General features: G+C 38.0%; 1 protein-coding gene across 2 annotated transcripts; it reads right to left on the bottom strand.

Annotated features, from left to right (window-relative positions):
- Positions 1-119: 119 nt before the first annotated feature.
- LOC131436719 (zinc finger protein 782) lies at positions 120-26266 on the bottom strand. 2 transcript variants are annotated; one of them, XM_058605591.1, is made up of 4 exons: positions 25430-26266; positions 2216-3210; positions 1980-2152; positions 120-1718 (listed from the first exon to the last, which is right to left on the bottom strand). In XM_058605591.1, exons 2-4 carry the CDS (start codon positions 3196-3198, stop codon positions 1126-1128), a joined length of 1749 nt encoding a protein of 582 aa, XP_058461574.1. In that variant the 5' UTR covers positions 3199-3210; positions 25430-26266; the 3' UTR covers positions 120-1125. The 2 variants fall into 2 exon arrangements, with proteins under 2 accessions (XP_058461574.1, XP_058461575.1); XM_058605592.1 differs by lacking the exon at positions 25430-26266 and adding an exon at positions 17049-17659.
- Positions 26267-27787: the final 1521 nt, after the last annotated feature.

Below are 27787 nucleotides of genomic sequence, written 5' to 3'. Positions count from 1 at the left end.
GATAGTCTTTATGTAAACTTCGAATAACTTTGAGAAAAAACAACTGTTTTCGATAAGTGATGTATTTGTTTCAGTTTGTATCGAAGATTTTCAGAAAATGTAACTTTCTCATCACAATTCAAAACAAAACATTTTGTTCCTTCTGCGATTGAAATCTTTATTTTAATAAGTCTTGTCAAGTTGTAATCTAGTCTAAAAGTTTACACACTACATTTAGTAGTCATAATACATACAAAGTCCCTATCACTACTACCGCGGCCATTTCTTCCGCTGTACTGCTCGATATTGCACAATGTCCGGCCGTTCGTTCGACTGACTGACGAAAAAAGAAGAGAAAAACTTAACCTGCTTTACTTTTACTACAAACCTATCACTACTACAGTTATGGCACCATTGTTATCAGCTTGAGAATCTCTTGTCGAGAAGTACACTAAAAAAAACTTAAATTGCTACCAAAATGCATACAAATGATTAGAATAACTCATTGGTTGATTTTTCAAAGCACGTTAATTACAAATTAAAACAAAATCAGATAGCTTACAATGAAAATTATAAACTAAAGATAAACTGTAAAAGACTAGAACGTTCTCGTCCTTTTTTTTTTAAATAAAAGTAAATGGGCAAAGTAAAATAGAATAACTATAACATATCCACTTTACAAGTGTGAACTCTAATTGTTACAAAAAGCACCGAAACTGTCAAATAAAATGTACAGAAAAATTGGCAATCGTTTCTAAATGCTTTTCGCTCGACAAAACTTGGCGAAATTATCAATTTTTTGGTACAACTAGCTGTAGTTTCTCGTCATTTTTGTTCTGGGATTGTTTTTTACAGTGTTGACAAATATATACAGCTAATACTAACTTCCAATACTACGTTTGATGATGAGTATGTACACTGTACGGTTAATACAAACTATTGCTAAAAAGGCACGATAGAATTCACAGTTCTTTTCGAGTATTTCTACAAACAGGACAAATACAAGCTCTGGCACTTGCCGTACATGGGGTGAAATCTTACAGATCTACAAAATGTGGATGACTAATTTTTTAGCTCCGGTCTTCACTTCAAATGTTAAATTCCAATTAAACAACAATGAACAATATGTTTGAGTATCAACGGTTGCTATGCCATAACGGCATAGTTTCTGGGATAGTCGTAGCTGCTACTGCTTCCCTCGCTCCCAAATCCTGATTGAACGCCTTCTAGCTGCTGGCGTTGATGCTCTTCTTGCCGACTGTAGTACACCTCGTGCGTACTGGCGGTCGTTCGAATGACACTGATCCGGTTATCGTTGGCAGCTTTCTGTTGGGCTGATTTTTTACAATTGTCTTCCAAAACCTCCCGTATTTTCGCTCTAACTGCGTCCTTCTTTAGCTGCAGTTCGGTTTGAAGGGCCAAATCCAGAGGGCTTGCAGGCGGTAGCTGATTCTGTACGATGCCGATCGAGTAAGGTCGATTCTCCAAACTACTCAACGATCGATCCTTTTCGACTTTTCTTCGAACTTTCGTGTGTCCTTGCTTTGGGTGTTTGCCGGATTTACTCTTCATACACGACGAATCCTCGTGCTTGTAGAGATAGGACTTAAGTGCGAATGCCTTCCCGCATCGAGAACAGCAGTGCGGTTTCGTATTCGAGTGAGTTTGGACGTGCGCCCGCAGATTTGACTTGTCGGCGAATGCTTTTTGACATACACTGCATTTGAAAGGTTTCTCACCTGTTGCGGACGTAAATCAGATGATGAGAGAAATTCAGACGGCAGCAGATCGAATGTTGAAAAGAGAAAGTAGAGGAAAGATAAAATTATTAACAGATCGTTTTTCATTTTTTTTGGCATTTAACACACATAATGTGTGTGTGTATGTGTACAGGGGATGGCGGCAATATTTTTAGAACACGACGAATGTTGACCAAAATGCTCGCGTCACCGTCTCCGGTCAACAACATTTTTCTACGCGACATCGAAACGGGAACCTACCTGTGTGAGTACGGATGTGACCTTGCAGAAGCCAAGGACGGGAAAAACACTTTCCGCACGTAGGACACTGGCATCCTTGGTTGTGCGTTCGAACGTGCATGGAATAGGCTGGCATTGAAACGTACACCTTGGAGCAATGAGGACAGCGGCGGGCTTTCTTATCCTGCAGCGATCTGAAACAATGAATGATGGATGGTTATTTTTTCTTCGAATATGACACCTTTAACATCACTTACCGATGCGTTTGTCGATGCCGGGCCAGGTTTGAAGATGTTGAATATTTTTTGCCACATTCCGGACAACTGTGTATATCATCTGAGGAACCGATTTCATCGCCACTGCTACCGCTGCGGCCACTGACTTCACCCAATTCCTTCAGATATTCTCGCTCATCTGTTCTGTACTCTACGGGATATTCTTTTCGGCACAAATCTCGTTCGCTCTTCGGAGGCTGTATTTCTTCACCGTGACTGTAACTGCTACCGCTATTCCATGAAAGCGTTCGTGATTTCTTCCTATCAAACACTTTGTGCGAGTACGAATAGCTGGAGTCTTCCGATTCCTCGGAAGCGCAAGAATTTCTTCTCACCAACTGTTGTTCCTCGGTCAGAGCATGGGCACAACTGCTGTTGCTACTGATACTGCTACCCGGTCTTGAAGGACTCGATCCGACACCCGCACCTACACCATCAACCGTCCTTATCGTCGAGGTGTAGTAAGTACGGCTGCCTGTTTCGTACGAATCGTCAAAATCCGTCCCATCATTTGCATCTTTTATCTTGTTAATCCGTTGTTGTTGTTGCTGCTGCAATTTCAAGCTCCGATTGATCTCCCAGTTTGTTTTCCACTTTTTCTTGGTAGCCGAGTACGATTGTGGTGGCTGATGAGCTGGAGATGGCGGCGACAGTGTTGGGCTATCTAGATTAGCATTCCGTCCGTCGCTATTTGCTCGCAGCTGATTGTGATAAGAAACTGCGTGATGATAGTATTCCACAGAAGGATGATAAGCCGCTGACTCATGCTGATGTTGTTGGTGCTGCTGAGTATAGTACTTGATGGCACCAAACTGAACCGGATAGGGATGGTGTTGATATTGGTGCGGCTGTTCGCCTGGTACGAGCGTCGTGGTGTTCAGCTTTCCAGCTGCGATTGACACCTCTGCCAGCTGAGTGAGATTATAGAGCTCCTCTGGAACGCCACTCGGCATTTCCTGAACCATCGTGACGCGAACCTACGGAAATCGAAGGGGGAGAAAGCAATTAAAATCTAGTAAAAACAGATCCACAAACGAACGTAAATAATCGTGTGCGCGCGCTTCTTCTCCTAAACCGTACTCCCGGAACTAGACGGGCGTGAAATAAACCGGTCCCCTCGCTGAAAACTGACGGCGATTGCTTTTAGAGGTGAACATCATCAAAGGAAATTTATGGTTTTCATATGGTGCGCGGTTCGGCACCGTCTTCTATTTCCCTCTTCCTGTTGGGATCTTCATTTTCCTTGTGATTATTAATAGACTCTCCTAAACAACCACTCGGTTTAAGGTGTGTACTTTTTCGAAGGTGAAAAGGTACTTGCTAGATTTAATTGGTTCCGAGAGAATCGTGATCGTTTGGAAATATTGAAGTATACAAATATATGCCTTTTTTTTTATTCGAAACGGGTGTCTTGGATCAACCACGAATGACGTTTATGAGTAGTTTTCGTTGAGGTTTCTGACAAAATATTCATACATTTCTCTACGGGATCAGTTAGACGGCCACCAGGACAATAATGATCGTATGAAAGTTTAACGTCGATGAATTTTGTTTGAAAACATCAAAAACCAATTAAATGAATAATATTGCTTGATGGATTATACTAGTTCTTAGATCAAAGCAAACATGTTAACCATTTTCCGACAAATTCGAAATGCTTCTTTTCATATCAATTTGTTTATAAATTTTCTGTACCATTCCTTTTTTTTTTTTAATTTTAGCATTGAATAATTGAAGACCGTTCCCAGGCAGATGATTTGATAGACCATTTTGTCAGTTAAAAAAATTGTCCTGAAGAAATTGTTACAGCCACGGAGATCGTTTTGTTTTAAGATAGTGACAAACTGCTACGTCGTTTCACATGGTGTGTTTTATGAATACATAGCATCAAATTGTGCTGAATGATTTTAACACAAGATCGCTCTCGTATAATTCATTTGTTTCTCAGCGCTACTTCAAATTTCCGTTATTCAATTACAGTTGACGGAACCTGTTTTACCAAAAAATAGGTATACTGCCTTGATCAAAAAGTTCCCGAAATTTGTTCAGAAAATTAAAAATACAAGATCGGGCCGTATGAATTGAACGTAGCATGCTTGAATTTCGGTAGTAAATGCTACATGTGGATCACGTTCCTGTCAAAAGAAGAGAGTTTACTACACAACAACCTTCGAACATGCTACAAACTGTAGTATTTAATACAAGTTTTCGGTAGGTAGCTCTAGAGGTTGCTACTCGTGTGTTTGCTGATAAAGTGAAGTACAAAAATTTAAAAAGTGGCATTTTTACAGATGTAAGTACGTTTCTGGCTTTGTGCATGCTTATGCCAGCTTTTCCGGCTCTGTGTCGATACGGTATGCAGTAAATGGTTAAATTCGGAAGTAGCATTAACAAGCATGTTCGAACTTGTTTTTTATTCATACCAACCCGCGTTATAGTCTGTGGACTTTGTTTTTGAAAAGATTCTACAAACAACAGACTTTACTGTATTTTATTCATACAATCCATTGTTCATCAAAAGCGATATTGTCCACTTCAAAGTACTCTCCATCGACTGCAACGCCAAGGGGGATGACAGTAGTAATTCATCTCGTTTCTGTTAATGACATATTTATTAGAGTTTTACTCTACTTTTTTAAAACTTGAATCTTATGTGCGTCATTTTTCCGTAATATAATAAGAATATGAAAAGTAAACCTCGATCTCTTTGGGTGTATCAACAATTTGTCTAGAATCAAACTAAACAACCTGTCATGTACAAGACAAACAACAACACACAAACGCATTATTGGATTGAGAGTTGGTGAGCAAAGCAAAGTTTTATCATTACATTCCTTTTGTGAAATTTGGCCTTTCTGTTTCAACAGACTTCGCAGCCGATTCTTAGCGTACAGAATGATTGCATGAGTACTACGATCGTATTCGTGAATATGATATTAAGTCCATTATTCGGAATATTTAAAATATCAATCTATGTCATAAGACATTCCAGAAAACATATCATTCTTAATTTGATTACATGCATGAAAATTTAAAGAGTTAGAAGTAATGGCCTAGATCTCTTCCGAATATGTAATGAAAATTTGAGCATTATAAATGTTCGTCAAAGAAAAAATGACACAAGAAGTTATGGATCTTGTTTTTTAAGTAAAAAAAACAATGTCAAACATTCCTAATAATTCTTCCATTTTAGGACAGTACATTTTGCGTAAGCTGTAATCTCTTAGTCTTGGTTTCAAGACCAACATGAATATTTCTTCGTCTGATTTGAATACAGTTGATAAAATGAAATTTCGTCTTACTCAAAATGTCAAATTTTGAATTTAATTGGGAATCAGTTCCATATAACTGAAGGAACATATCATTATTGTTCATCAAAAAAGGAACCCATATCATTATTGTTCATAAAAAAACCCGGAAAACGACCAAAAAGGTTAACACCTGGTATAAATAAATGACATTAGTATTTATTTATGTACAATCCATCGCCCATCATACTATATCAGTTTCTGGAGTGATAACATATTATTATTTGTATTAAAGACTGTCCCAGAAAGTATGGACGCACTTTGATTTCGGTGTAAATAATTCACAAGTGTTAGATATTCAAATTTTATTCGATATACTGATAATATTAGACTACAACAACAGAATATTATTCTCAACATTTGCTACTTAGCCATTGTAGACTACCCAAGTAGCACATGTAACTTGTTCATAAAAAATAAAAATAAAACAGATGCTGCATACTGGTCGCATGACAAACACGACAGAACAAGTCGTAATATGATAGTGACAATAAAGTCAAAATAATGTTACGAATTGACATCTCATCATACTAAGTTACAATAAGATCCAACGTAACTTTCCGGTAATCTAACTCTTACGACGTGCTCGCATTGACTGTTTTTACTCGCCAACTGGTTACCGTAACAAAATGTGACAATGAAAAAGTGACACACTATAAGACAAAATTAAGTAATGATTTCATATCGGTTACCGTATTCGTTGTGATGCAACAAAGAAATAAAATTACAGTGTCGGTAGAGAAGAGCAGCCATAAAAATTGACAGATTCTGAACCATTGCGAAATGGCAGCGGTTTTTGGTTGCGTCCATACTTTCTGGGACAGTCTTTAGCTAGAATACGTAATCGTCGATAAAACCAAAATGTATCAGTTTTTATTAATTTTGCGCCTGCAGATCGTATATAGTTCAGTTGTTTGTTATAACCCGTAGAATAAAGTAGCTTTCCTAAACTATTGGTGGAATTATTCCACCATCCAAAGCCTACATCACCATCGTCCGAGAAGATCACTTATCTCGGAACAATATGAATAATAAAACCACTTGATTCACTCCATAAGAAAAGGCCAATCGAATTTAAGGGTAATACAATCCGATGCGGAACTTTACTAAATGGCCAGTGTTACGATCCTACGAATACTAAGAATACTTTCAAATCACGACGCGAGCTTACGACATTGCTCGGGAACTCTGAACCTCTGACTCTGGCAGCCAAAATTTGAATAGTACATAATCTGAATATACTCCTTTCCCTAATTCCTTCTTAGTTACCAATTTTGTTTCACATTAAACTAGAGAGAGTTTGAACATAAAAACATCCAATTTGGCAGACAAAACCTTGTTGCAGACCTGTCAATTATTTCTTTCAATTAAGATATGTGCCGTTAATATAGAGATTCAAGTAGATATATCATTTCTAGTGTGCATTAATATAGAATAATTTGCATTTCGGAGAATTTCGACGTTGTGAACGTTCTTTGAAGGGAGTTTTCGTCATAACGTCCAAATAATACGCTTTGTTGACGGTGTTGCAAATTCAATTCCATTTTGAAAATTGTACAGAATCGAGGACACGCACAATCGCAGATGTACTTAATACAGCGTAACATTTACAAATGTCCAGGTATTAAGTTGAAAATTTGATAGAATATCAATGACAGACGTGGCAACAAAAAAGAAACCTGTTTTAATCCACCTAGTGGTGTAATGATGCCTTTCTCATATCAATCATACTATCATATATAATACTGTGGTATTCTTCAAAATAATTTTCTTCGATTCTTAAAAGAATAACCGAAATCGGTTTGTTTGACCGTCTACTGATGAAAACTATCAATTGGAAAAGAATTGAGGTCGATTTAGAAAACTTTTTACGGTTTTTCGCTCTTTTCAGTGATGGTATAAAATTTTTAACACACTTTACCCCCGGTCGCGCCATCTATGAGAAAAGTTAGAACACATATTTTGATTTTTTTACACATTTTACCCCATAGCTCCGGAACCGGAGATCGGATCCAAATAATATTTTTTGTATGGGACCACGAGACCTTTCATTTGAATTTAAGTTTGTGAAAATCGGTTCAGCCATCTCCGAGAAAAGTTAGTGCAAAAAAACGTTACATATACACATACACACATACACACACAGACATTTTGCGTACTCGACGAACTGAGTCGAATGGTATATGACACTCCGGGCCTCGGTTCAAAAGTCGGTTTTCACAGTGATTGCATAACTTTTCTATATGAGAAAGGCAAAACTAATCGGGTGACTGAGAGCGCCAGACGGTGGAAAATTGTTTGATTAAGGTGGTATTCCAAATCAATCTGTGCTACTTCAGGTGTTCCTCCGGGTACACTTCTTTCTATATAGTACAGACGCTGAATTCGTCCAGCACGAAATTACCGTGTTCAATGTTTGATGCAACAGAAGTTCTATCTATTTAAACGTTAAGAAAGGATCCAAATCATGACTCGACATATATTTAGGAAACCGACCAGTAGAAACATGAAAATTTGTAAAGGACGTAGTTTTAGACTCGAAACTTATTTCTGTGGCATATTGTTATGAAATTGCAAATAAAACAAATACGATGCAAGACTTAATGAAACGCTTCAGCCGTATTTTCTCAGACCCGAATATATTAAATGAATTATATACAACATTTGTCAGGCTGATTTCAGAATGCGGCAGCAAAGGATAGAACTGTCATACATGAAAAACGCATCGAGTCAGTCCACAAACAGTCTACTGTATGCGCTTCATGTGCAATGCATGTTCAATGTCCATCAACTTACAAACACTCGAAAACCACCGAAAACGCCGCAACGCCTCACAACTAAAATCTTATGATCTCAGTCATCATCTTACAAGTCGTCATTTAGCCTGGTAAACAAAAAATAAGGTATGTTCTGCCAAAAGTAATTCTGATAATTAAATGTTGCCTTGTTATAATAAAAACTGTCAATTGATCGATTCCAATGAGTCCGGAAATAAGTAAAACAAAAACTGAAAACCAAATCGTTGAAATAATGAAAAATGTTTAAGTAAACATTAAAATTGAATGCCGGTAGTTTACATTTGTGTGACGATTAAACAAATATTTATTCGGCATTATAAATTTTCCAAATAAATCGAAGTACTTCATATTAGCATTTAGCCAAGTAACTGAAGTTGTTTAATACTAATACAGATTAGACTATACTATGCTTTCGAAGCAGAAAATTGATTTTTAGTAAGAATAATTTGACAACTCGTCTCAAATTAACAGGATCTTATAGAGAACATAGTCTAAGTTGTTGATAAGACTTCTGAAAATATATTTCCTTCGATACTGATTTCGTTCCTATTCTTAGCTATGCACCGTCATGCGGTAAACATTTTCTTCCACGATTTTTTTTTCATTCGAAAGAATTATCTCAAGAGGCTTCCGTTTCTGTTTTTTCTCGGAAGTAAAGCTTCAAACCCATAAGTCATCGTACGATGAACCAAAACAAATGGCTTCTAAAAAATCATATCTATTTAGATTAAACCAATATTTCTCCTCCATTCCCGGTGTACACGTTCTCTAAATTTTTCTTTCTCTCTCTCTCCCTCGTATTGTTTTCCCCGCCGATTGGGTCAAAATCAAAATAAACACGTATCTCGCAGTAAAAGCTGCGTGCTAGATGCTCATCATTTTCCCCCGAGAATTGTGTTTTCCGCGCTGCGCATCCAGGAAGCGACGCAAATGCGCGGTAGGTATTCCTGTACGCATACCTAAGCTCATAAATTTCCACTTTATGTATTTTTCGTGCGGCCACGACGGGACGGCGCTTCGAGGCGCATTGCACTCCCGAAATTTTGAACGTTCCTCCTTCTGCCAAGCGTGGGTAACTTCTCCGCCTGCCGTCTTGTTCCAATCTTTGTTTTTATACACGCGCATCGAAGTATTTTGTGTACAACCGTACATATAGCCCGTAGCCGGGGTTTTCCTCGTCTGCTCACACTAAACAGATGGCTACAGGTTGCCGTCCGTCAGAGTCGAAGATGAGAGCGAAGGAGTGCCGAGTGGCTATCGAATGGTTTTTCTTCATTTCATTCGATACGATTATAATTTGAAAAATTCAATTGGAAACTTGGTACTTTGATTCCGAAGAGAACTTATCGGGTATGGATTAGGCATACAAACTAAAGTTTTGGAGACACTTCTCAGTTCTACCAGAATTGCATGAGTTGGTAAATTTATTCTTCCTTTTTTGCAGATGATAACAATACTGTTCTGGAAGTTTAGGAAATTCACCCCACTAAATGCATCAGTATCTGTGATTTATTGCTACAACAGAACAAAAACTGCAAATTGTATAAAAAACGATAGAAAAATGCGTTGTTCAAAATAGCGTGAAGCAAGTGAAATGAACCATTTCAAATCCCATCAAAAGCCGGAATAATCAAGGAAAGGTTAATTTTGAATTGATATCATGCAGTCCAGCCAACAACTTGTAGTTTCAACAAACTAAATCAGACAAAGAATGGGTTGTCGCACAGGTGTCGTTTTTCATCATGACAACGCTTGACATTTTTTATGAGGCGTTAGAAATCGTTGAAGCTAAAGCTATGGAAACTATGACACATCCACCGTATAGCGTTGACCTTACATTTTCAGATTATATTTCGAGGAATTCTATCTAAGGATAATATATCATTGACTTATTAGGGGGTCAACCAAGTTTTGTACCATTTTGATATACTTTATGTTTAGTCTTCCACTCGTCTGTGTATAACAGTTTAGGAGGACTACTACCTGAATCGACCAGTTTTACGTTCATTGCTCTTCGGAGCAAGCTAATGAAGTGTTCTCCAAGTAGCATAAATTTTATGGCTGTTTATGTTGAACTGCTGACAGGTACTACAGTTCAACATTATCTGTTATGCACTGACGAGTCAAAGAAGAAGCATGAAACAATGACCGATTTTTGATCGGGCTGTTAAAGAATTACTCTAAAATTTCATGCATGAATCCTTTTTGCAATATTAATAATGTGTAACGATATATAATAGATATAGAATTGAAGATATAGAAAATCGCTTGAGCCCTCTAAAATATACACTGGAACAAAAGTTTCCCAATAATTTAAAACTGACCGAAAAACAAAATAAAAAAAGCTGATTCATCCATACCCGAGGAAATTGAGCGGTAAATAGATTAGTAGTTTACGTCACTTATACCATTACACATCCGGATGGGACAGTCATTTGATCTAAAAACTTGATCAATGATCCAATAGGAGCTTTCAAACGAGCCTAAGCTTGTTAGTCAGCTTAGCTTATTTTGAATAACGACGTATTGATTTTTCGATCGTGTTTCATTCATATTTCCAATAAACCTAGCAATATCGAAGGTAGCTAGGATTCCATCGAACCACATTCGATATAATAATCAATATGTCGTTATTCAGAATAAGGGTGAGTATTGGATATGATCGAGAAAACTGAGTGCTAAAAAACGGGTTTTTTGTCGGTTACGTCGCTTATACCATTATATCTTCGAAACCAGAAGTGATAGCCTTTTGATCTTCAAACTTGATCAATGATACCCCATAGAACCTTTCAAACGAGCTTAAGCTGTTTCCGAGAAAATTGAGCGGAGAGAAAACATGCGTTTTGTTGGTTACGTCATTTATACCATTATATCTTCGGAACCGGAAGCGACAGCCATTTAATCTTCGAACTTTCACAATCCAACAGTAGCTTTCAAACGAATCTAAGTTTGTAGAGATCGGTTCAGCCATCTAGGACAAAATCGAGCGGAGAAAAAAATGCGTTTTGTCGGTTTATACCATTATATTTCATCGTCGAGCTGAGTCGAATGGTATATAATACTAGGAATCTCCGGAACTCCGATCAAAAGTCGGTTTCACCTTTCTATAGAAAAAATCAAAATGCACATGATGGAATATTTTTATTTCTAATCTTCTATTTATATAAAACAAAGTTGCAAAATTTATGTACGGGCATCGGCGAATGACCAGAAACGGTTAAAGTTTTTAATGAAATAAAACAAGCAGTGCGGTAAAAATTCATTTTCAATCGAATAATATAAGATGAAAAAGAAATTTATGGCCGATGACCGTCGGCATATTCCTACTAATTTATTTGACTTTTGCTGCTATTTTCAAGTGAAGCTCCCAGAATTCATCGTCAGTTGAATAATCGTACCTAGTCATTTGAAGTTTTGCTTGCTCAGCTTGCTGCTTCATTGTCTTCGCTCTTGGTAGTGAGCAAGTTCAAATGAATAGAATTATAAATGGAGAATAGTTTAAAAAATGAAAACTGAAGGAGGAAACTTATAATTTATGTATGTTCTGTAAATGATATTTCAGCTATCTAATTTGTCTTTTATCTATTATCTTGAATCAATTCGAAGGTTACATGAAGGCCGCACTCACACTATTGAAAGAGATATTTTTTGTTACTTCAAGAGATCAACTGACGGTGGGTCAACTGAGCCTCGATTTGAAGAGAAACGAGTGATGAAATGAATGCTGCCCGTTCGGGCCGTCAGCAAAAGTTTTGTTTGTCAGAGTGGGTAGTTTACTGCAGAAGGGCGATCCTCAATGTGTTCCACATTCAGTTTCAATTGAATTGAATGAAATTTTACTGCACTGAAAATAAGCAAACAAATATGTACGGGCATCAATCCAGAATGGTTGCACGGGAATGTGTAATTCTTTTTTATGTTTTCCGCCTAAGGAAAATCCATCGGAAAAGTGGAGATAATCTAAAAAATTGTTCTGTATAGAATTGGATAATTTCCACTCAATCCATGCTAGAGAATTTGAGTCATCGATTGGCCACCAGGAGGCAGCACCCGCAACAGATAATGGTTTGGGCCGCTGTAACCGCAGATGGGCGCTCTCCAATCGTTTTCATCGAGCCTGGCGTCAAGGTAAATGCGACATATTATCGGGAAAGTATTCTGGAGGTTGCTTTGAAGCCGTGGGCAGACAAACATTTCGGTGGCAGACCATGGACGTTTCAGCAGGACTCGGCACCGTCTCACAAAGCTCGAGTGAACCAAGAATGGCTGAAAAACAACGTTCCGAACTTCATCACGTCCACACAATGGCTCTCGAATTCACCAGATGCGAATCCAATGGATTATTCTCTTTGGGCCATTTTGGAGAGCAAAGTTCGAACTAAAAGATACACCAGTCTCGAGGCGCTGAAAAAAGTTATTGTCCGCGAGTGGGCCTAAATACCTGCAAGTCACATTCGGCAGCTTGCGATTCGTTTTATGACCGTCTCAAGGCCATAGTCAAGGCAAAAGGTGGTCATATCGAGCAAAAGTGAATTGATTCTGAATTTTGTATTATTTTTACACATTTTGTACTTTGAATTAAGTAAAAGTAATTTTCCAAACTGAATTTATGGCCTTTTTAATTGGTTACACTTCGAGTGCCGGACCCTGTATTGAATAGTCCTGTATAGACACACGAAAACAATATACGGAATTTGACAAACACATTAATATACATTATAACGGATATAACGTGGATCTTCATTAGTTCACAATTTGAAACTCAACTTTCAGACTGTCACAATGCGTTAAACTGTCATTTAAAAAAGAAAATGTGATTGAGGTGCAATATAAGTGGTAAAGTCAAATTATCACCGAAATCACAAACGTTAAATCTGCCCAACTCTAAACATAATAGTAATTCACGTTGAAACGATAAATCATCTTCTTGTGTTGACCTTTCGGTAGAATTTTGAATTGATTTCACGTTGTTTATCACAATTAAATTCTAATATCCGTTACCTCGCCCAATTTTTACTAAGGTGTAATAATTACAATACAAATACCTATTTTGAACTACTTTTTGCTGTATTCAAAGTGACCAAGAAAGTGAAATTGGTTTCTAATGATAATTTCCAAGCACAACGGTTGATTTAAAATTGCTCTAGAATAACGTGGTGAATTTTTGAAAAGTTGTTTGGACGTTTTTTGCGTGATTTTCGAAAGACAAAATTGCACCGATATAAAAACATTAAGAGCTCGATATGGAATAGAAGAACATATAGTTGTTGAACCGTAAAATATATTGTTACGATTTCGAAGTTTTTATTACTGCAATGTGCTCGAATGTCGCTCGGGACCACAAATATGTCAAACTCTTTTTGTTGACTCTACTGACAATAGTAGTTTGTTTTTTTTTTTCAAAGTGCAACACTAGAATTTGAGCACGTCCTTCAAAAATATAAAACTTAAAATAACGTAACTCGATTTAAATATTTCAGGAGAATGTAGATACAAAAATAGCATTTCTCTGAAGTTTTCGCATATCGTTTGAATTATTCCAACAACTTTTATGGCTATACGTGAGTAGAAATAAACAAGAGAGTACTTGAGCTTTATTAGATTATCTCAAACAAAGTACTGAGTTCAATTTATAAATGTACAAATTTGGAGTAAAATGCGAATAACTTAGATCCTTTGATAATTCTGCAGTCTAAATACGATTCGAACTCGAATGAATTAATGATAATGCCAAAAATAATTTGTGTTAAGATTTGAATTTTGGGAGTGACAAATTTCTCCAGAACAGCTTAAACAATTTGAACAATTTGGTGACATTTTTCCTAGCAGTAGCCATTCTCGAGATATTCAGATTTGAAAACTCAAAGAACTCAGATATCTGTTGCATTGCGCAGTGCTAACATGCTATAAGTCATTTTATATTTGATTTAGATCAATGTTGAAAAACGAAATTCAACAAAAACTAGGGTGCAGTGAATTCCATGTATAAATACGAGGTGTCTTGGAAAAATAAGCACCGTTTCATACTCGACAGATTAAAACAGCTGTGCATATTTGTACATGCACTACTCGTACTGCTAGTTCATGTGTTCGTTTGATTCAGCAGTCATGCGCTTATCTGTGCGTACAAGAAACAGTGTCCACGATAATCGTTACTTCCGCTAGCTGTGAATAATTTTTGTGTGCAAATGATTCTACTGTAATTAGTAAAGGAAAAGTTGGTGTAATGATTTGAAAAATGCATGAACAAATGTTTTTATCGGAAAGCGGAGTAGTACCGGAGTATAAAAACCTGTAGAAAAATTGTGATCTAATCATCAGTTGACAATTAGTGCCCTGACTAATAAGTTTCCTCACTTTGGATGCACTATAGCTCACTCACAGTTGAAATGTGGTTCAACTGGAAGGCGGTTCTATGCAAAGTGGTTAGGAAAATTCATAGAAGTAACTGGCGATTGTGTGAACAAGTGAAGTAGATTGGTTGGACATCAAATGTAATCAAACCTATTTCATATGATTATATTTTTTTATGACAAAACGACTTTCACTTTTCGAATATAGCTCTTATCTCATGGTTACTTCTAGGAATCACAAACTTTAAAAATCAGTCACGTTTCTTGAATAAAAAGCGAAATAAGGGTTCTACATTCCAAAACGAAACTTGATCTTCTATTTTAACAGACTTCACTGCCGACGCTCAAGTGTACAGGACTAATAAAATAAAGATTCAGATTTAAATCGGATTGCGAAGAATAATTTGAATTCATGTAATTTGATTCTTGTTCTGATTATCGATCATAAACTGAAAGTTTGATCGAATTATGTCATTCATGTGTCCACGCTGACTAACAACCTAATAAATTAGTTAGAACCGTCGACCTCCAGGGGCGTTCATTAAATCATGTCCGAGCAAGAGGAATTTCATGCTATTAGTGAAACATTATCAAAACAGCCAATTGTTACCACACACGCACACTTCACACATGGACGAATGCCGGACGTTGATTTTAAATTATGAGCCGCATCAATCAACGAAACCAAACAAAGTTCCCGGCACGGCTTGAATGTAATGCGAACATTGTAGTTTAGTTCCCGGGCGAGTGAGTGATGATACGTGTCACGGGTGTCGTTAGGCGAAAATGTGTGAAACAAGGTGATGAGTGACAGTGGAAAAATGTTAATTCAATCTACGGCAAGAAGAGAACAGCAGATAGAATTCGAAGAAAATGAACCAACTTTCCGAGGAAAGTTTGCATAATGTCCGGTTCTGCCATTCGATGTGTGGCCAGATGTTCCGATGGATTCGAAGGCAGCTTGACGGAAACTTCCTGGTCCACCACGTTGAAAGGAGCCCATCCTGACGGATAGCTTCCTAGATTGATGGATGAAATATTTTTGTAGAAACCATCCACATTGTACAAGCATTTCTGAAGATATTTCCAAAAAATTGCATCATTTGTTATTTCTCACAATTTTGTTCCGTAATAAATATAATAACCAACATTTTGCTGTCTCCGTTCGCGGAAAAGTAAACCAGCTGTAACCTTGCTCGATACCGAAAAAAAAACTTTCCGATGGATTCCCAGCTGAGTCTTCCACAGCCGAATGCTTCCGAAATATCAGCAAAACCACACAGTGGTTGAAAATCCCCAACCATCTACGTCACTTTACGTTCCGCTAGTTTTGGACTAACTCCAAGCTCTTGTAAACTATTTTTTTCCGGAATGTACCTCCAACCGTCGGTACCCCTTCTTCGGATTCGAGGCGTGCTCAATTTTTGAAAATTACCAAAATAAAAGCGCTTCTGACGCATTTCTGCCTTTTCACGGAGAACTCGTTAAAAAGTGACCCAGTGTTGCCGAATGGCCGTCGATTCGGTTGGCTATCGGCAGGAGAACATCCGACCGCACTGCACCGGCTGTACAGCGTTCTGCGGGAATCGGCTCATCAGCAAGTGTGCGAAAAACATCTTCAAACAGCTTGCTCTCTATTTTCCCCCAAAAATCAACAACCATCGGCATTAGCAGGTTGTATCACCTTTAGCGTTTTGCACGTCGCACTTTACTGCCCTGATTTTCCGCGTTCACAACCGTTTGACGTAGACCGTGGTGCCCTGGATGTCGGGTTGGTAAGGTGGTGGTGGAGGAGCAAAATTTTCCGCAATGATCTGCGCGCTTGATCTGCTTCAAACCGTGCGAGGTTTAGCCACCGGCTCATCGGATCATCATCCATCCACTTGTTGAAAAGAGGAAGGATTCGGGATTTTTTTTCGATTTCACCGGAGTGCGGCGGTTGTTCTTGTTTCTATCAAGTTTGCCTTTAAATTGGGTATTTTGATTTTTTCCATTAATGAGAGCAAAGCTATTTCATCTTGTTCAATGATCGAAAAAGTACTTATTGTTTTTCTTGTCTGAGAATAATCGATTATTGTGTTCAATATAGGTTATGTTTTGATTGAACACGGTACTCTAGTAAAGTTTTCTGTGTGCGTGTGTGTACGAAACTACTCTCACGTTGTTGGTAAGAGTGAATCAAGTTAACGATCCGATAATATTTAATTGAAAAGTTACGATATGCAATGCTCTTTGTGCTTCCTCAAGGCATTATCGGTCAACGTGGTTGGATAGAAGGGTGATTCTAAAAATAGCTTTTCCTACGATTGAAAACCAAACTTACTTACGGTAGTTCCGTTTGGAGAATGTTATTTACCTTATATCATTCAGCTTCCAACACTTCGGAATGTTGGCGCTGAAGGAATCGATCGGTTGTAAACAAATGGATTGAAAGTGTTCGACGATTTCGCAGCGAGCTCACTTTCATCGAACATCGAGTCCAGAAGATGGCCTTCTCAATTGACACGTACATATAATTATTGGCCAGCTCACAATTACTCGTGTTGAAACCGTTTTTCACGTACCCACCGAAGTATGGCAGACCGCCGTTTTCAAACGTCGAGTTAAGTGGATACGGTCGTGTTCCAAAATAACCAATAGCAAAGTTAATAGCGTCCGATTGAGAAAACCACTGGAAAGGTATAAATAACAGATTAATAATAAAACGCCCCCGTCAGGATAAAAATAGGACACTGTTCTGCCACTCGATAGATCGGTTCGTTTCGTTTCAGCTGGTTTCTCGTTTCTCGATGGCAAACGCGGTAAAGGCCCCGACGTGCGACGAGTGGCGCGAACCTCGAAATGTCGATATTTTTCGGACCGATGCGTAATATTTTAACGGCCACCGGCGCGCAACAGTTATTCACCAAGCCACTCCACCACCTGTGGCCTACTAAGCTACTGTGAGGGTGGTTTCGAACGCTGTTTGGTTCACTCAAATCAATCACCGCCACCGTTGATCGTTAACTGATGCTTTTGAGTACACTCTTCCTAGCTGCAGGCCGCATCGTTGATGAAGATTTCATGGTGGTTAGACAATACTACCTTATTAACAGCAAATCGACCACCGCACTGACCACCAGCCGCCGTCGCTGCCATCCAGGGTGGGAGGGGCCATTAGGGCAGACATTGATGGGAATGTTTTAGAACGAATTTATTCGGGAAAACAAAACAGGGAAAGATATTTTCGTCTTTCCGCATATCTGACGTGTGAAAATTTTCGTGCAACGTAAGCAACACCATTAGGAAAATAATAATGCTGTTTACAGTGTCAGACTGACATTTTTTGCTCACCAGAGTCGAAGCCAAATATATTAATTAGTAATTGAATTTTCCTGCACACGAATGGAAATTCCATTCGTATTGAATTCCAATGAAAAACCACTTTAATTTTAAATTATTTGTTTCAAATTCAATCTGAGATCTTAGAAGGTCATATAATGAAACTTTTCAGCATTTTAAACGTGAAGAATTTAGAAAGTTACAACCTTTATTGAAAATTACAGTCTGTTAAGTAAGAGCGTGTCCATCACAGCTTGCGATCGATAAGTTTTTTTTTATTGATAGAGGGAACCTTTGTCTGACGCATAAAAAAATCTGTCAAAGCCAATCTTCCGTCGAGAAAACACTAAAATCGCAATGAGTGCTCATGTGATGTGTTCCTCAATTCTGAATGCTGGTTGAATGGATACGTCAATAAGTAAAACTGTCGCATCTGAAGTGAAGACCTACCAGAAGCAGTGCAAGAGATACCAATGCATTTCAAAAAAATCATTGTTTGGTGTGGATTATGGGCCGGTGGCATGATTCGTGAAATACCGGCCGATTGTTGGAGAAAGTGTACCAAAGTTGGACCTTACGCTTGGGCCATCTAATGCGGGCTCCGCTTTGCATGAAATCATTTTCAAACATTAAATTATATTGATCATTCTATCGATTCCAATAAAGTTTTAATCAATTTTCTCGAATTTTGTTTAATCAAATTCTACAATACCTAAATATTATACTTTATTTCCACTTTCACTTTTTTTTAAATCTTGATCAGACATTTTCTGATACATTCTCATGCGTAACATCGACAAAGATAGAAACAATTAGAGTAGATCAGAAAAGTTAGTGTTAGTAGACCAAACGTTTCGATATCTTTACTAGATAATTAAAGTAATAAGGAGTGTATCGAAAATAAGTTATCCACATACATTTGTGTTGTACGCATGTATTTGTAATGGTTTTTTATGCTCAGATCACAGCATGCTGTGCGTGGTGGCTGTAAGCTTTCGTTTGTTTACTTGTGTGTGCGGTTGAAATTCTGCGTTTTCAAAATGTCGCGTATTGAAAAGGAAGTGAAATTAAAGGTTCTGGACACATGGCTAAGCGAGAAGGGTATTACTATGCGAAAATTTGCGAAGCGGTTTGGAATTCATCATGTCAGTGTTAAAACCATCATTAAAAAGTTTGGGGAACACTATTCTTTGGATGAGCTACCAGGAAGAGGCAGAAAACTCGGTTCTTCCAACCCGAAACTGGACCAGAAAGTGGTATCTCTAATCATGAAGAACAAATCAAATGTCAATGTGTGATTTGGCCAAAAGAACAGGAACGAGTGTCGGAATGGTATCGTATCAACAATCGAAATCACCTGAAGACCTACAAGAAGCCGAAAATCTCGAAACAAAGTGTGGAACAGAAGGCCCGGAAATTGTATTCGCATCTTTTGCAGTGTCCGGATGCATTCGTTTTGTTGGACGATGAGACTTTAGTAAAGGAGGACTCAAAAACCCTTCCAGGTCCACAAAACTTTACTGTCGTCGTTGGGGAAGATGTACGAGTAAGCGATGCAGACAGGTCGATTCAAGTGGAGAAATTCGGTCGAAAGGTACTGGTATGGTAAGCACTATGTTCCTGTGGTTTGAAGTCAACCATTGTTTACACTACCGGAACTATAAATGCAGAAATCTATCGATCTTAGTGTCTCCAGAAGCGATTGCTGTCTTTATATAAGAAGCATAGTACACCTCCACTGTTTTGGTCGTATTTAGCTTCGGCTCACTATGCCAAAACAACTCTCAATTGGCTTGAGGAAAGGGGTATAAATTTCGTTGAGAAAAATGTCAATCCACCAAATTGCCCTCAGTTTTACTCAGACCCATCGACCGTTACTGGACAATCGTGAAGAAGGCCTTCAAGAAGGCTGGTAAAGCAGTTGGGAACATGCAGGAGTTCAAAAAAATTTGTTCTCAAGCGTCCAGAAAATGCGATGCAACACTTGTCCGGAACTTGATGAAGAGCGTTCGATCAAAAGTTCGAAAATTCGTGAAGGAATAACTTAAATTTCATCCGGTTTTCATTATGCTCAAGTTTAACCTCGTACAATAAAAGATCAATTTTTAGTTTGAATAAAATATCGTTTTTTATCATAATTTGAAAGAAAAAATTGTGGATAGCTTATTTTCGATACACTCCTTACATGGAAGCTCACAACTAGACAGGAGGTGGTCGGGTTTCGGCTATTTGTACCCGAAACCCGACCCGAACCCGTACCCAACGGGTATTGGTCGGGTTCGGGTCCGGAAAACAATATGTTTGTCGGGTTCGCGTCGAATGCGGGTGCCATTTTTTTCATTTTCAACGGGTACGGGTCAGATTCGGGTTAAAAAATTTGGTCGGGTTTTGTTTTTTTTTTTGGGTTTCGGGATTTATTTAGGGTTCGGGTCGGGTACGTGTAAACATTTTCATTTTTTTACCGGGTACGGGTCGGGTTCGGATTTGGAAAAATAATCTTGGGTTCGGGTCGGGTGCGAGTTAATATTTTTTATTTTCGATCGGGTACGGGTCGGGTTCGGGCTTGAAAAATACCCGACCATCTCTACACTTAGACTAGCCTGATTTGGGAAGCAGAGAAGTGCTACAGTAGTATCGCGACAATGATGAGGATTTCTTCGAAACATACTCAACTAGCCGCTCAGGTTAGTCAACAGAATATCCAAAATGTGATAATTGGTATTTGAAGAAAATCTCGGGATTTCATCAAAAGAAAATCGGAATAATATTTTTGTTATTTTTTAAATGTAATATATGACCTTCATTTTAAGTACTTAAAATTTCTATTGCATTAACGTGGTTCCGATATAAATCTGTTTTTATTTTACCCCGTTTCCACAATATTTACTTTTTTTTTCATTCTCTTCCGTAACATCACCATCATCGTCCAAGGAAGACCGCTCCAGTTGAAAACCAGCATGCGGGCCACCCGCCGGGCCTTCGTAGCCTGGGGGTGTTTCCCGCGGACCCACACGGACCGAAGGATGCGGCCAACATGGATATTCGCCAACGCCATATGGAAGACCCTCATGCAATATTCAATTCACCGGCCACTACCGATCGCCAGCTGAAAGCTGAATTCTCGAGAATCCGCTACCACTACATTACATAACGATACTATTCTAGTTTTAAGTTAGTCGTAATTAAGATTAGTAAATACCCTTGGCATCTAAGAGCTTGAGCAGTGTGCCTTAAAATTATATTATAATATTGAATAAAAAAAAATCGGTTTTTAAACTATCATGTTCTGCATAAGATAATGCCAAATCAGAGCGACAGAATGAGATTTTATTGAATATTCTGTAACAAATGTGATTTTCATCAAGTTTCGTTGAGAAGATTCTCTTAAGATTTGGTGAGATGCCATTTTTTTGTCGAAAAATCAAGAAACCTGCTTTAATAATAAAATAGTCATAATTTTTTAACTAGTAAGAAGAGGAGATGTAAGAACTCACGACATATTCAGTGAAAATTACATCAGTAAATTTCTTCTTTGATTAGCTATATATTATTTTTAATTGTTTGTTGATAAAAAATCCGACTGAATTCAAAACCATAATATGTTTGGTTATATTAGTATGTCTAATTTTTAATAAATTAAATCCCAACTTTGTTTTTTGTTTATATTTTCCATACGTTCATTTGCTGATAACTCGGCAATGGATTCTTCAAAAACTATTTTTGAGTGAAGATTTGGTTAGTGGAAAGAACTAGATCGACTTATAATGGAAATGAAATAATTTTCTGTTTGAATCGAATTGTTTCGCGTTTCGTCTTCGGCTCATGAGCAGAGTTACCATATTCACAGATTTTTCTGTAAAACCACAGATTTTTTGCCTATTTTGCCACACAGATTCTGAACACAGAACACAGATTTTTTCAAAATTCACAGATTTCTACAGATTTGTATGAATATTGCATATAAATGACAGATTTTCAAAATGTTTTTCACAGATTTTCACAGATTATGATCGAAAATGTGTAACACAGATGGTACACAGATTTTTCAAGTTGAAACACAGATTGACAACTCTGCTCATGAGTGCTCTAAAAAGTGCAAATTTCCACCTAGCAGTTCAATTTCCCACTATGCAGTTCAATTTCCCACTATGTCTGCATAGTGGGAAATTGAACTGCTAGGTGGCAATTTGCACTTTTTAGAGCACTCATGAGCAGAGTTGTCAATCTGTGTTTCAACTTGAAAAATCTGTGTACCATCTGTGTTACACATTTTCGATCATAATCTATTTAAGTAAAATTTTATGGATGTTGCACTGAGATGTCATATTTTTCCTGATGTCTCGGACGTAAAAGTATCATAATATACTTTTCGTCATTTTTTGTCGAGCAATCAGAAAATACTTTAACGAACAGACAGTCAAATTTACACTGGCGATTTAGGCAGTAACTAACAATTGGCAAATTTCGGAGAGCTTGAATTATCCGCGTTTTTATTTCTATTGCCGAAATAGTTACCGAGTACTTGACTGTGTACATCCGGAAACGAAATATTGACAGAGAGTTAACACTAAAGTGATGCCAAATAACATACCTGGAACAGTCGCCGGCTAGTCGATGTGCGCAATCTTCAAGGATTTGTATATGGCGGGAATGCAGAAGATCGTTTATTAAATTTTGTTTTCTCGTTGAGTACTGATACAAGTAGAACTAAATTTAAGACGGCTTATACGTTTTGGAAGGAAAATACAAAGTAAAACAATTCGATATTATTCGGATCGTCTCCGTAATTGGGCAACAAATCAGTAATGCTTAAGATATTGGGTTCTAAAAATCGACATCGGTGTGAAATATACACGTAGATAATGTAATGATAATGTCATACTACGAGCTACATCCGATTGATAATACCTAAGGCTCGTATCCGTACTGAAATTTACAGTATTGTACAGTATTTTTTACCTAAATATTGCGTACTGTTTTTTACCCTTAAATGCAAGGATGGCTTTTATCGTATCAAAGAACGCTCACTAGCAACTCTTCACACGATTCAATCAGTGCCATCAAAGAGAGACGGATATCATCGCAGCAACAAAAAACCGGCATGGTTCAATTAACATAGAATAGACACCAGTGCGAGAGCGAATATCTCTCGGTGACCTGTCTGAGAATCAAAGGCTAGCTCGCTGCAGTGGGGATTCTCTCTGAAGCAACAAACGGTCGCTTATTCTCGTTTCGCGATCCGATTTTATAGGGGCAGTGGATAATTGCGATTGAATCATTTTACTATTGCCGCTTATTTTAACTATGTGCATATAACCTTTGTATAAGTTGTGTCTATGAAAATGTATGTGAATGCTCGACGCAAGGGTTTTGAAATATTGTAACCTAGTATGATAATCATTAAGTTGGAAAACTGTATCTATTTTGGTAAGGGCCGTAAAATACTCCGAGTACGAGGTGGAGCGAAGAAATGAAGAAAAATTCTCTAGCGGTTCATGCATTAAGAGACACGAATTCTTTTGGGTACTTCTTCCGGATTGAAAATGTTGTATACAATATAGATAAATATCGAGCAACTTATGTGAAATTATCGGCAATCACCAACACTGCTTAAATATACTGTATTTTTATTTGGACTGTATTTTCCCATTAAAATATACTTTATTGTTGGTACCAGAAATTACTAAAGAGTTTTAAATCTTTAACGCATCGAATTTCGACTTGCCGCAATACAAAATGTCAGAATGAAAAGTGATAACACGTAGTGAGTATAAATGGGTCAGGATCACTTTGCCGACTAACGCTCGCTCGTTTTGGTTCGTGTACTGTCCGACCCCAACTCAAGCAAAGAAACCTAGCTTTGAGTAGACCGGGTAAACGAGGCGGTTACAGGATTGTATGCGAGAGACTGCCGCTTTCGACGGACCTTTTCGGCGAAACGACTTTCGACGAAATGACCCGCTCCCAATATAAATACATGCAAACAATAAATGGATTTTTCTCTTTCTTTCCTTTTCATCATGGTTTTTTTTTATAATTAGTTCTTGTTCAGAGCGCATCACAATAATTTTACTACATTCTGTAGATTAGAAACAGTAGAAAATTGCCTCCACCAAAAAGTTAAAAAAAAGTGATTTTTTGTGCAAATTGGTGATTAATTCGTGCATTTTTTTGGTTTATATTGAACTAAAAAATACCTTAAAAAAGAGAAATAAAAAAATTATTGAAATTATGGAAAGAAATCATCTGATAATCATATGTTTTTGTTTTTTATTCACTTTTGTGAGATTAAATGCATGCTGTCAAATGTACTTTTTTCCAAAGTTGATGTACTGCATTTTTTTTTTACGCAAAATGTACTGTTTTTTGTAAAAAAAAAAACATGCGATCGTTAGTCATACCAGCAATAAAATATTGTACGATAAAACTTATTCGCGAGATTTGAGTCACAAAATGAAGAAAAAAATCCAGGCATGGAGTCAGTCATTTAGGGGTTAGCCAAATTTTGTGCAAGGGCACATAAGCGATTTTATTTTATTTACGTTTCGTCTTTGACTCATCAGTGCTTAGCGGTTCAAATTGAACTGCCGAGTTTAGCACTAAGCAGTTCAATTTGAACTGCTCTGAACTGATGAGTCAAAGACGAAACGTAAAAATAATGGAGTCAGTATTTTTTCATCAAGACAACACACGGCCACAATCTCAAGTTAACGATGGAGGTTTTGATAACATATTTTTTTCTGTCACGTTGCTCAACTTCTGATTGAATCAGAATAAAATTCTACTGATCGCTCGAACAATGAGATCTTAGTATAAAATTAAATTCCTTCGATTTTTTATTTCAAAAAAATCTTAAAACCATTCTGAATTATCATTGTGTGTTTCACAAACTAGACTCAATTCCGCCATTAGGAAGAAATGCAGTAAAAAATTTACCACCAAAAATCCCATTGCCATTATTCAATACAACGATTGACCTGAACTTCATGTGAATTTATGGAATTTATCAAAATTCCCTAAATTATTGCCTTCAAATTATCATATAATTGCTCTTTATTGCCAATGCCCAGTTCTATCACAAGTGCCGAATACTTAATCATTTTTTCAAACGATCTAATTTCCCGCTTAAGTCATCGACGTATAAATAAATCACGCTGACCAAGTTCAAGTCCGATCTTGAATATACATCATATTGAAACTAATGCGTCACCCGCACAGTTGCCGTGTGTTGTATCAGCGGCAGCAGCAGCAGCTGATCCGTTAGTAAAAATATAAATTCATTTCAAGCATCTGCCTATCACTTTTGAATTCTTTTTCTCCCGAATTTCACAAGTAGAACACGCAAATGACGCATTCCGGAAATTGTCCATGATTACGAACTTTCCTTCGAATATATGTAAACTCAAAATTGCTCACCTGTAACGCCTGCGTCGCTCGATCAGAACCGATTCACACTACGCGTACCCCCGGTACCTTACCAATTAGTAGTACCTTTGTAAAGCGCAAAATGAAACACGAAAACAAATTGCCGGCTTTTCTTTCCTGTCGTAAAAATGTCACTCCTTCCACAGTTCAGCACTACGCTCGGAATAGTACATAAATTTTACACTTTTACTTTCTGCCACCCGAATCTGGGAGGTTCACCACCATCGACTTTGGCTTGGCAGCGATCGCGTCCAACTGTCCAAACAAGCATGTGAAAAATTACGATGACAACATTTCACCGCGAACTCTTCCGTGACATCCGCACGCCGTCGTTGCCACAGGTCACTACCGTACGTGCGATAGTCCTAGGCGCTGGGCCCGGCGGACTGAGATCTTCCGCGAAGAAACGCCGGCGGCGACACAAGGGAAATTTGTTCAACTTTTGAAGCTTCCGTCAAACGATCATAATCCAACCAGAAATGTGGAGAGCGGTCGTTGCCGTTGATGATTTTTTTTTTGCGGGGGAAAACGCACGTGCCGTTGATCGATTGTTCACGAATCGTGCCGTTGTTCGGCGACGTTCATCAAGCAGTTTCCTGGCGGTTTCCTTTCTGCGCGTACACAAAAACCACACAAACCCCTTTTGTTTATAAAAGATTGGAAAATCTAGCACAATCACGCCCGGATCGAGATCACCTTTGTTCGTTTGTGAAATGAAACGCGTGAACCAAAGTCACATCTAAACAGTTGATCGGTCTTGAAGCAGAGGAAAACTGCTCTGCGATGTTTACTCCTGGCAGCTCCGGCACGAACTAATCGTCAAGGAGCTGAATTTTCTTCTAAGAAGCACGAGGAAAATCGCTCCGTGATCATCACCAACAGCGGCACAGTGATCGCCGCACACGTACGTAAATTTCGAAGCGTATGAGCTACAAGTCGTCCTCTCGACGGGCGCAACGATCTTCGAGCGCGGTAGGCAGAGAGGCATACGGACAGACAGACAGACAGACAGACAGACAGTCGCTGTACCTCCACAGCGAACACTACTTGGATTTGTTTTCCGATTTTTTTCTCACTCCGATCGCGGAGAATTAGCTTACATGTGTTGTAGCAATTGCAGCGCTGGATATCGCACGAAAGAAGGATGAAAAAAACACCATCCCATGCTCTCCTTGATGAAGGCTCCTGCCGCGAAGATATTTTTTATATTGTAACAGAACGCATATAGGGGAACGGCGGTGAAAACGGGCACTTTAAAAATGAATGAAATACTTTAGTGTTTTTATGGTATCGATATTTTAATTATTTAGTAATCTAATCGGTTTCAGCTTTTGCTTTCAAATTGGTTTGTTTTTAAACACTGGTAAGATTTTATCCTGAAGCAGTGAATAAAAATTTTTCATTTCTCCTATGTTAAATACTAGAAAATTAAATAGGTTAGTGTACAAATTTGTTTTGACAGTTCAGAAACAGTTTCCATGCATTTTCAAAACATATTTTCTATGTTACCCAAAGAATAGATTTTAGAAATAGAATTTTATTTTTCGCGATGTCAGAATTTTTAGATTCTAATCAAACTAACTATTCTCTTGTTAGTATCGGAAAGAAACGAATTGTTCAGTTGAAGTAAGAGTGAAAACTTCAGAAAATGGTTTGAAGATGCGAGAACTTTTATGAAAATCGGATAGTCTAAGGAAATTTTCAAATTTATTTTAAAATGATGAAATTGTTGCTTCTAAACAAAAGCCTTCAGAAAATAAACCTTAAATTGTAGCACACTCTCTAAATTTTTGCGAGAGGTGAGGTGATGAGCATGATCACGCATACTGTGAATCAGATTGCATTATCAGGTGTACAACTTTGCTTCCGCCGTTTTTTTCCAAAATTTGAAGCTTTATTGCGAAAAAGTGCTTACAGATGTATTATTCAAAGTATTGTCCGTCGCTAGCGACAACTTTCTCCCATCTTTCCGGAAATTTTCGGATCCCGACTCGAAAAAAGGAGTCCTTTTTTGACGCTATCCATGAAGCAATCAATTTTTCCAACTCTTCGGTGATCTGCCAGGCCGTGTGCCATCGAACGGAATAGGTGCAAGTCAGAAGAAGCGACATCTGGGAAATACGGCGGGTGGGGCAAGACTTCCCATTTCAGCGTTTCTAGATACTTTTTGACCACTTTTGCGACGTGAGGCCGAGCATTTTCGTGTTGGAGAATGACTTTGCCATGTCGCTCTTGATACTGTGGCCGCTTTTCTTTTAGCGCGCGACTAAGGCGCATCAGTTGCGTTCGGTAGCGATCTCCTGTGATGGTTTCATCCGGTTTCAAGAGCTCTTCTTCAAGCAATGCTTC

The sequence above is a fragment of the Malaya genurostris genome, chromosome 3, assembly GCF_030247185.1.
Source record: "Malaya genurostris strain Urasoe2022 chromosome 3, Malgen_1.1, whole genome shotgun sequence".
Taxonomy (NCBI): domain Eukaryota; kingdom Metazoa; phylum Arthropoda; class Insecta; order Diptera; family Culicidae; genus Malaya; species Malaya genurostris.
Note: the sequence above shows the minus strand (reverse complement) of the source record. Positions and strands in the feature narration are given on the sequence as shown.

What these genes read in the sequence shown, in the direction of transcription:
- LOC131436719 (XM_058605591.1), bottom strand. Translation starts at nt 3,198, where the DNA reads ATGGTTCAGGAAATGCCGAGTGGCGTTCCAGAGGAGCTCTATAATCTC. An exon ending in CGGCATCGACAAACGCATCG is followed by an intron (nt 2,153 to 2,215) that starts GTAAGTGATGTT and finishes TCATTGTTTCAG; the next exon opens with ATCGCTGCAGGATAAGAAAG. An exon ending in TCACATCCGTACTCACACAG is followed by an intron (nt 1,719 to 1,979) that starts GTAGGTTCCCGT and finishes CGTCCGCAACAG; the next exon opens with GTGAGAAACCTTTCAAATGC.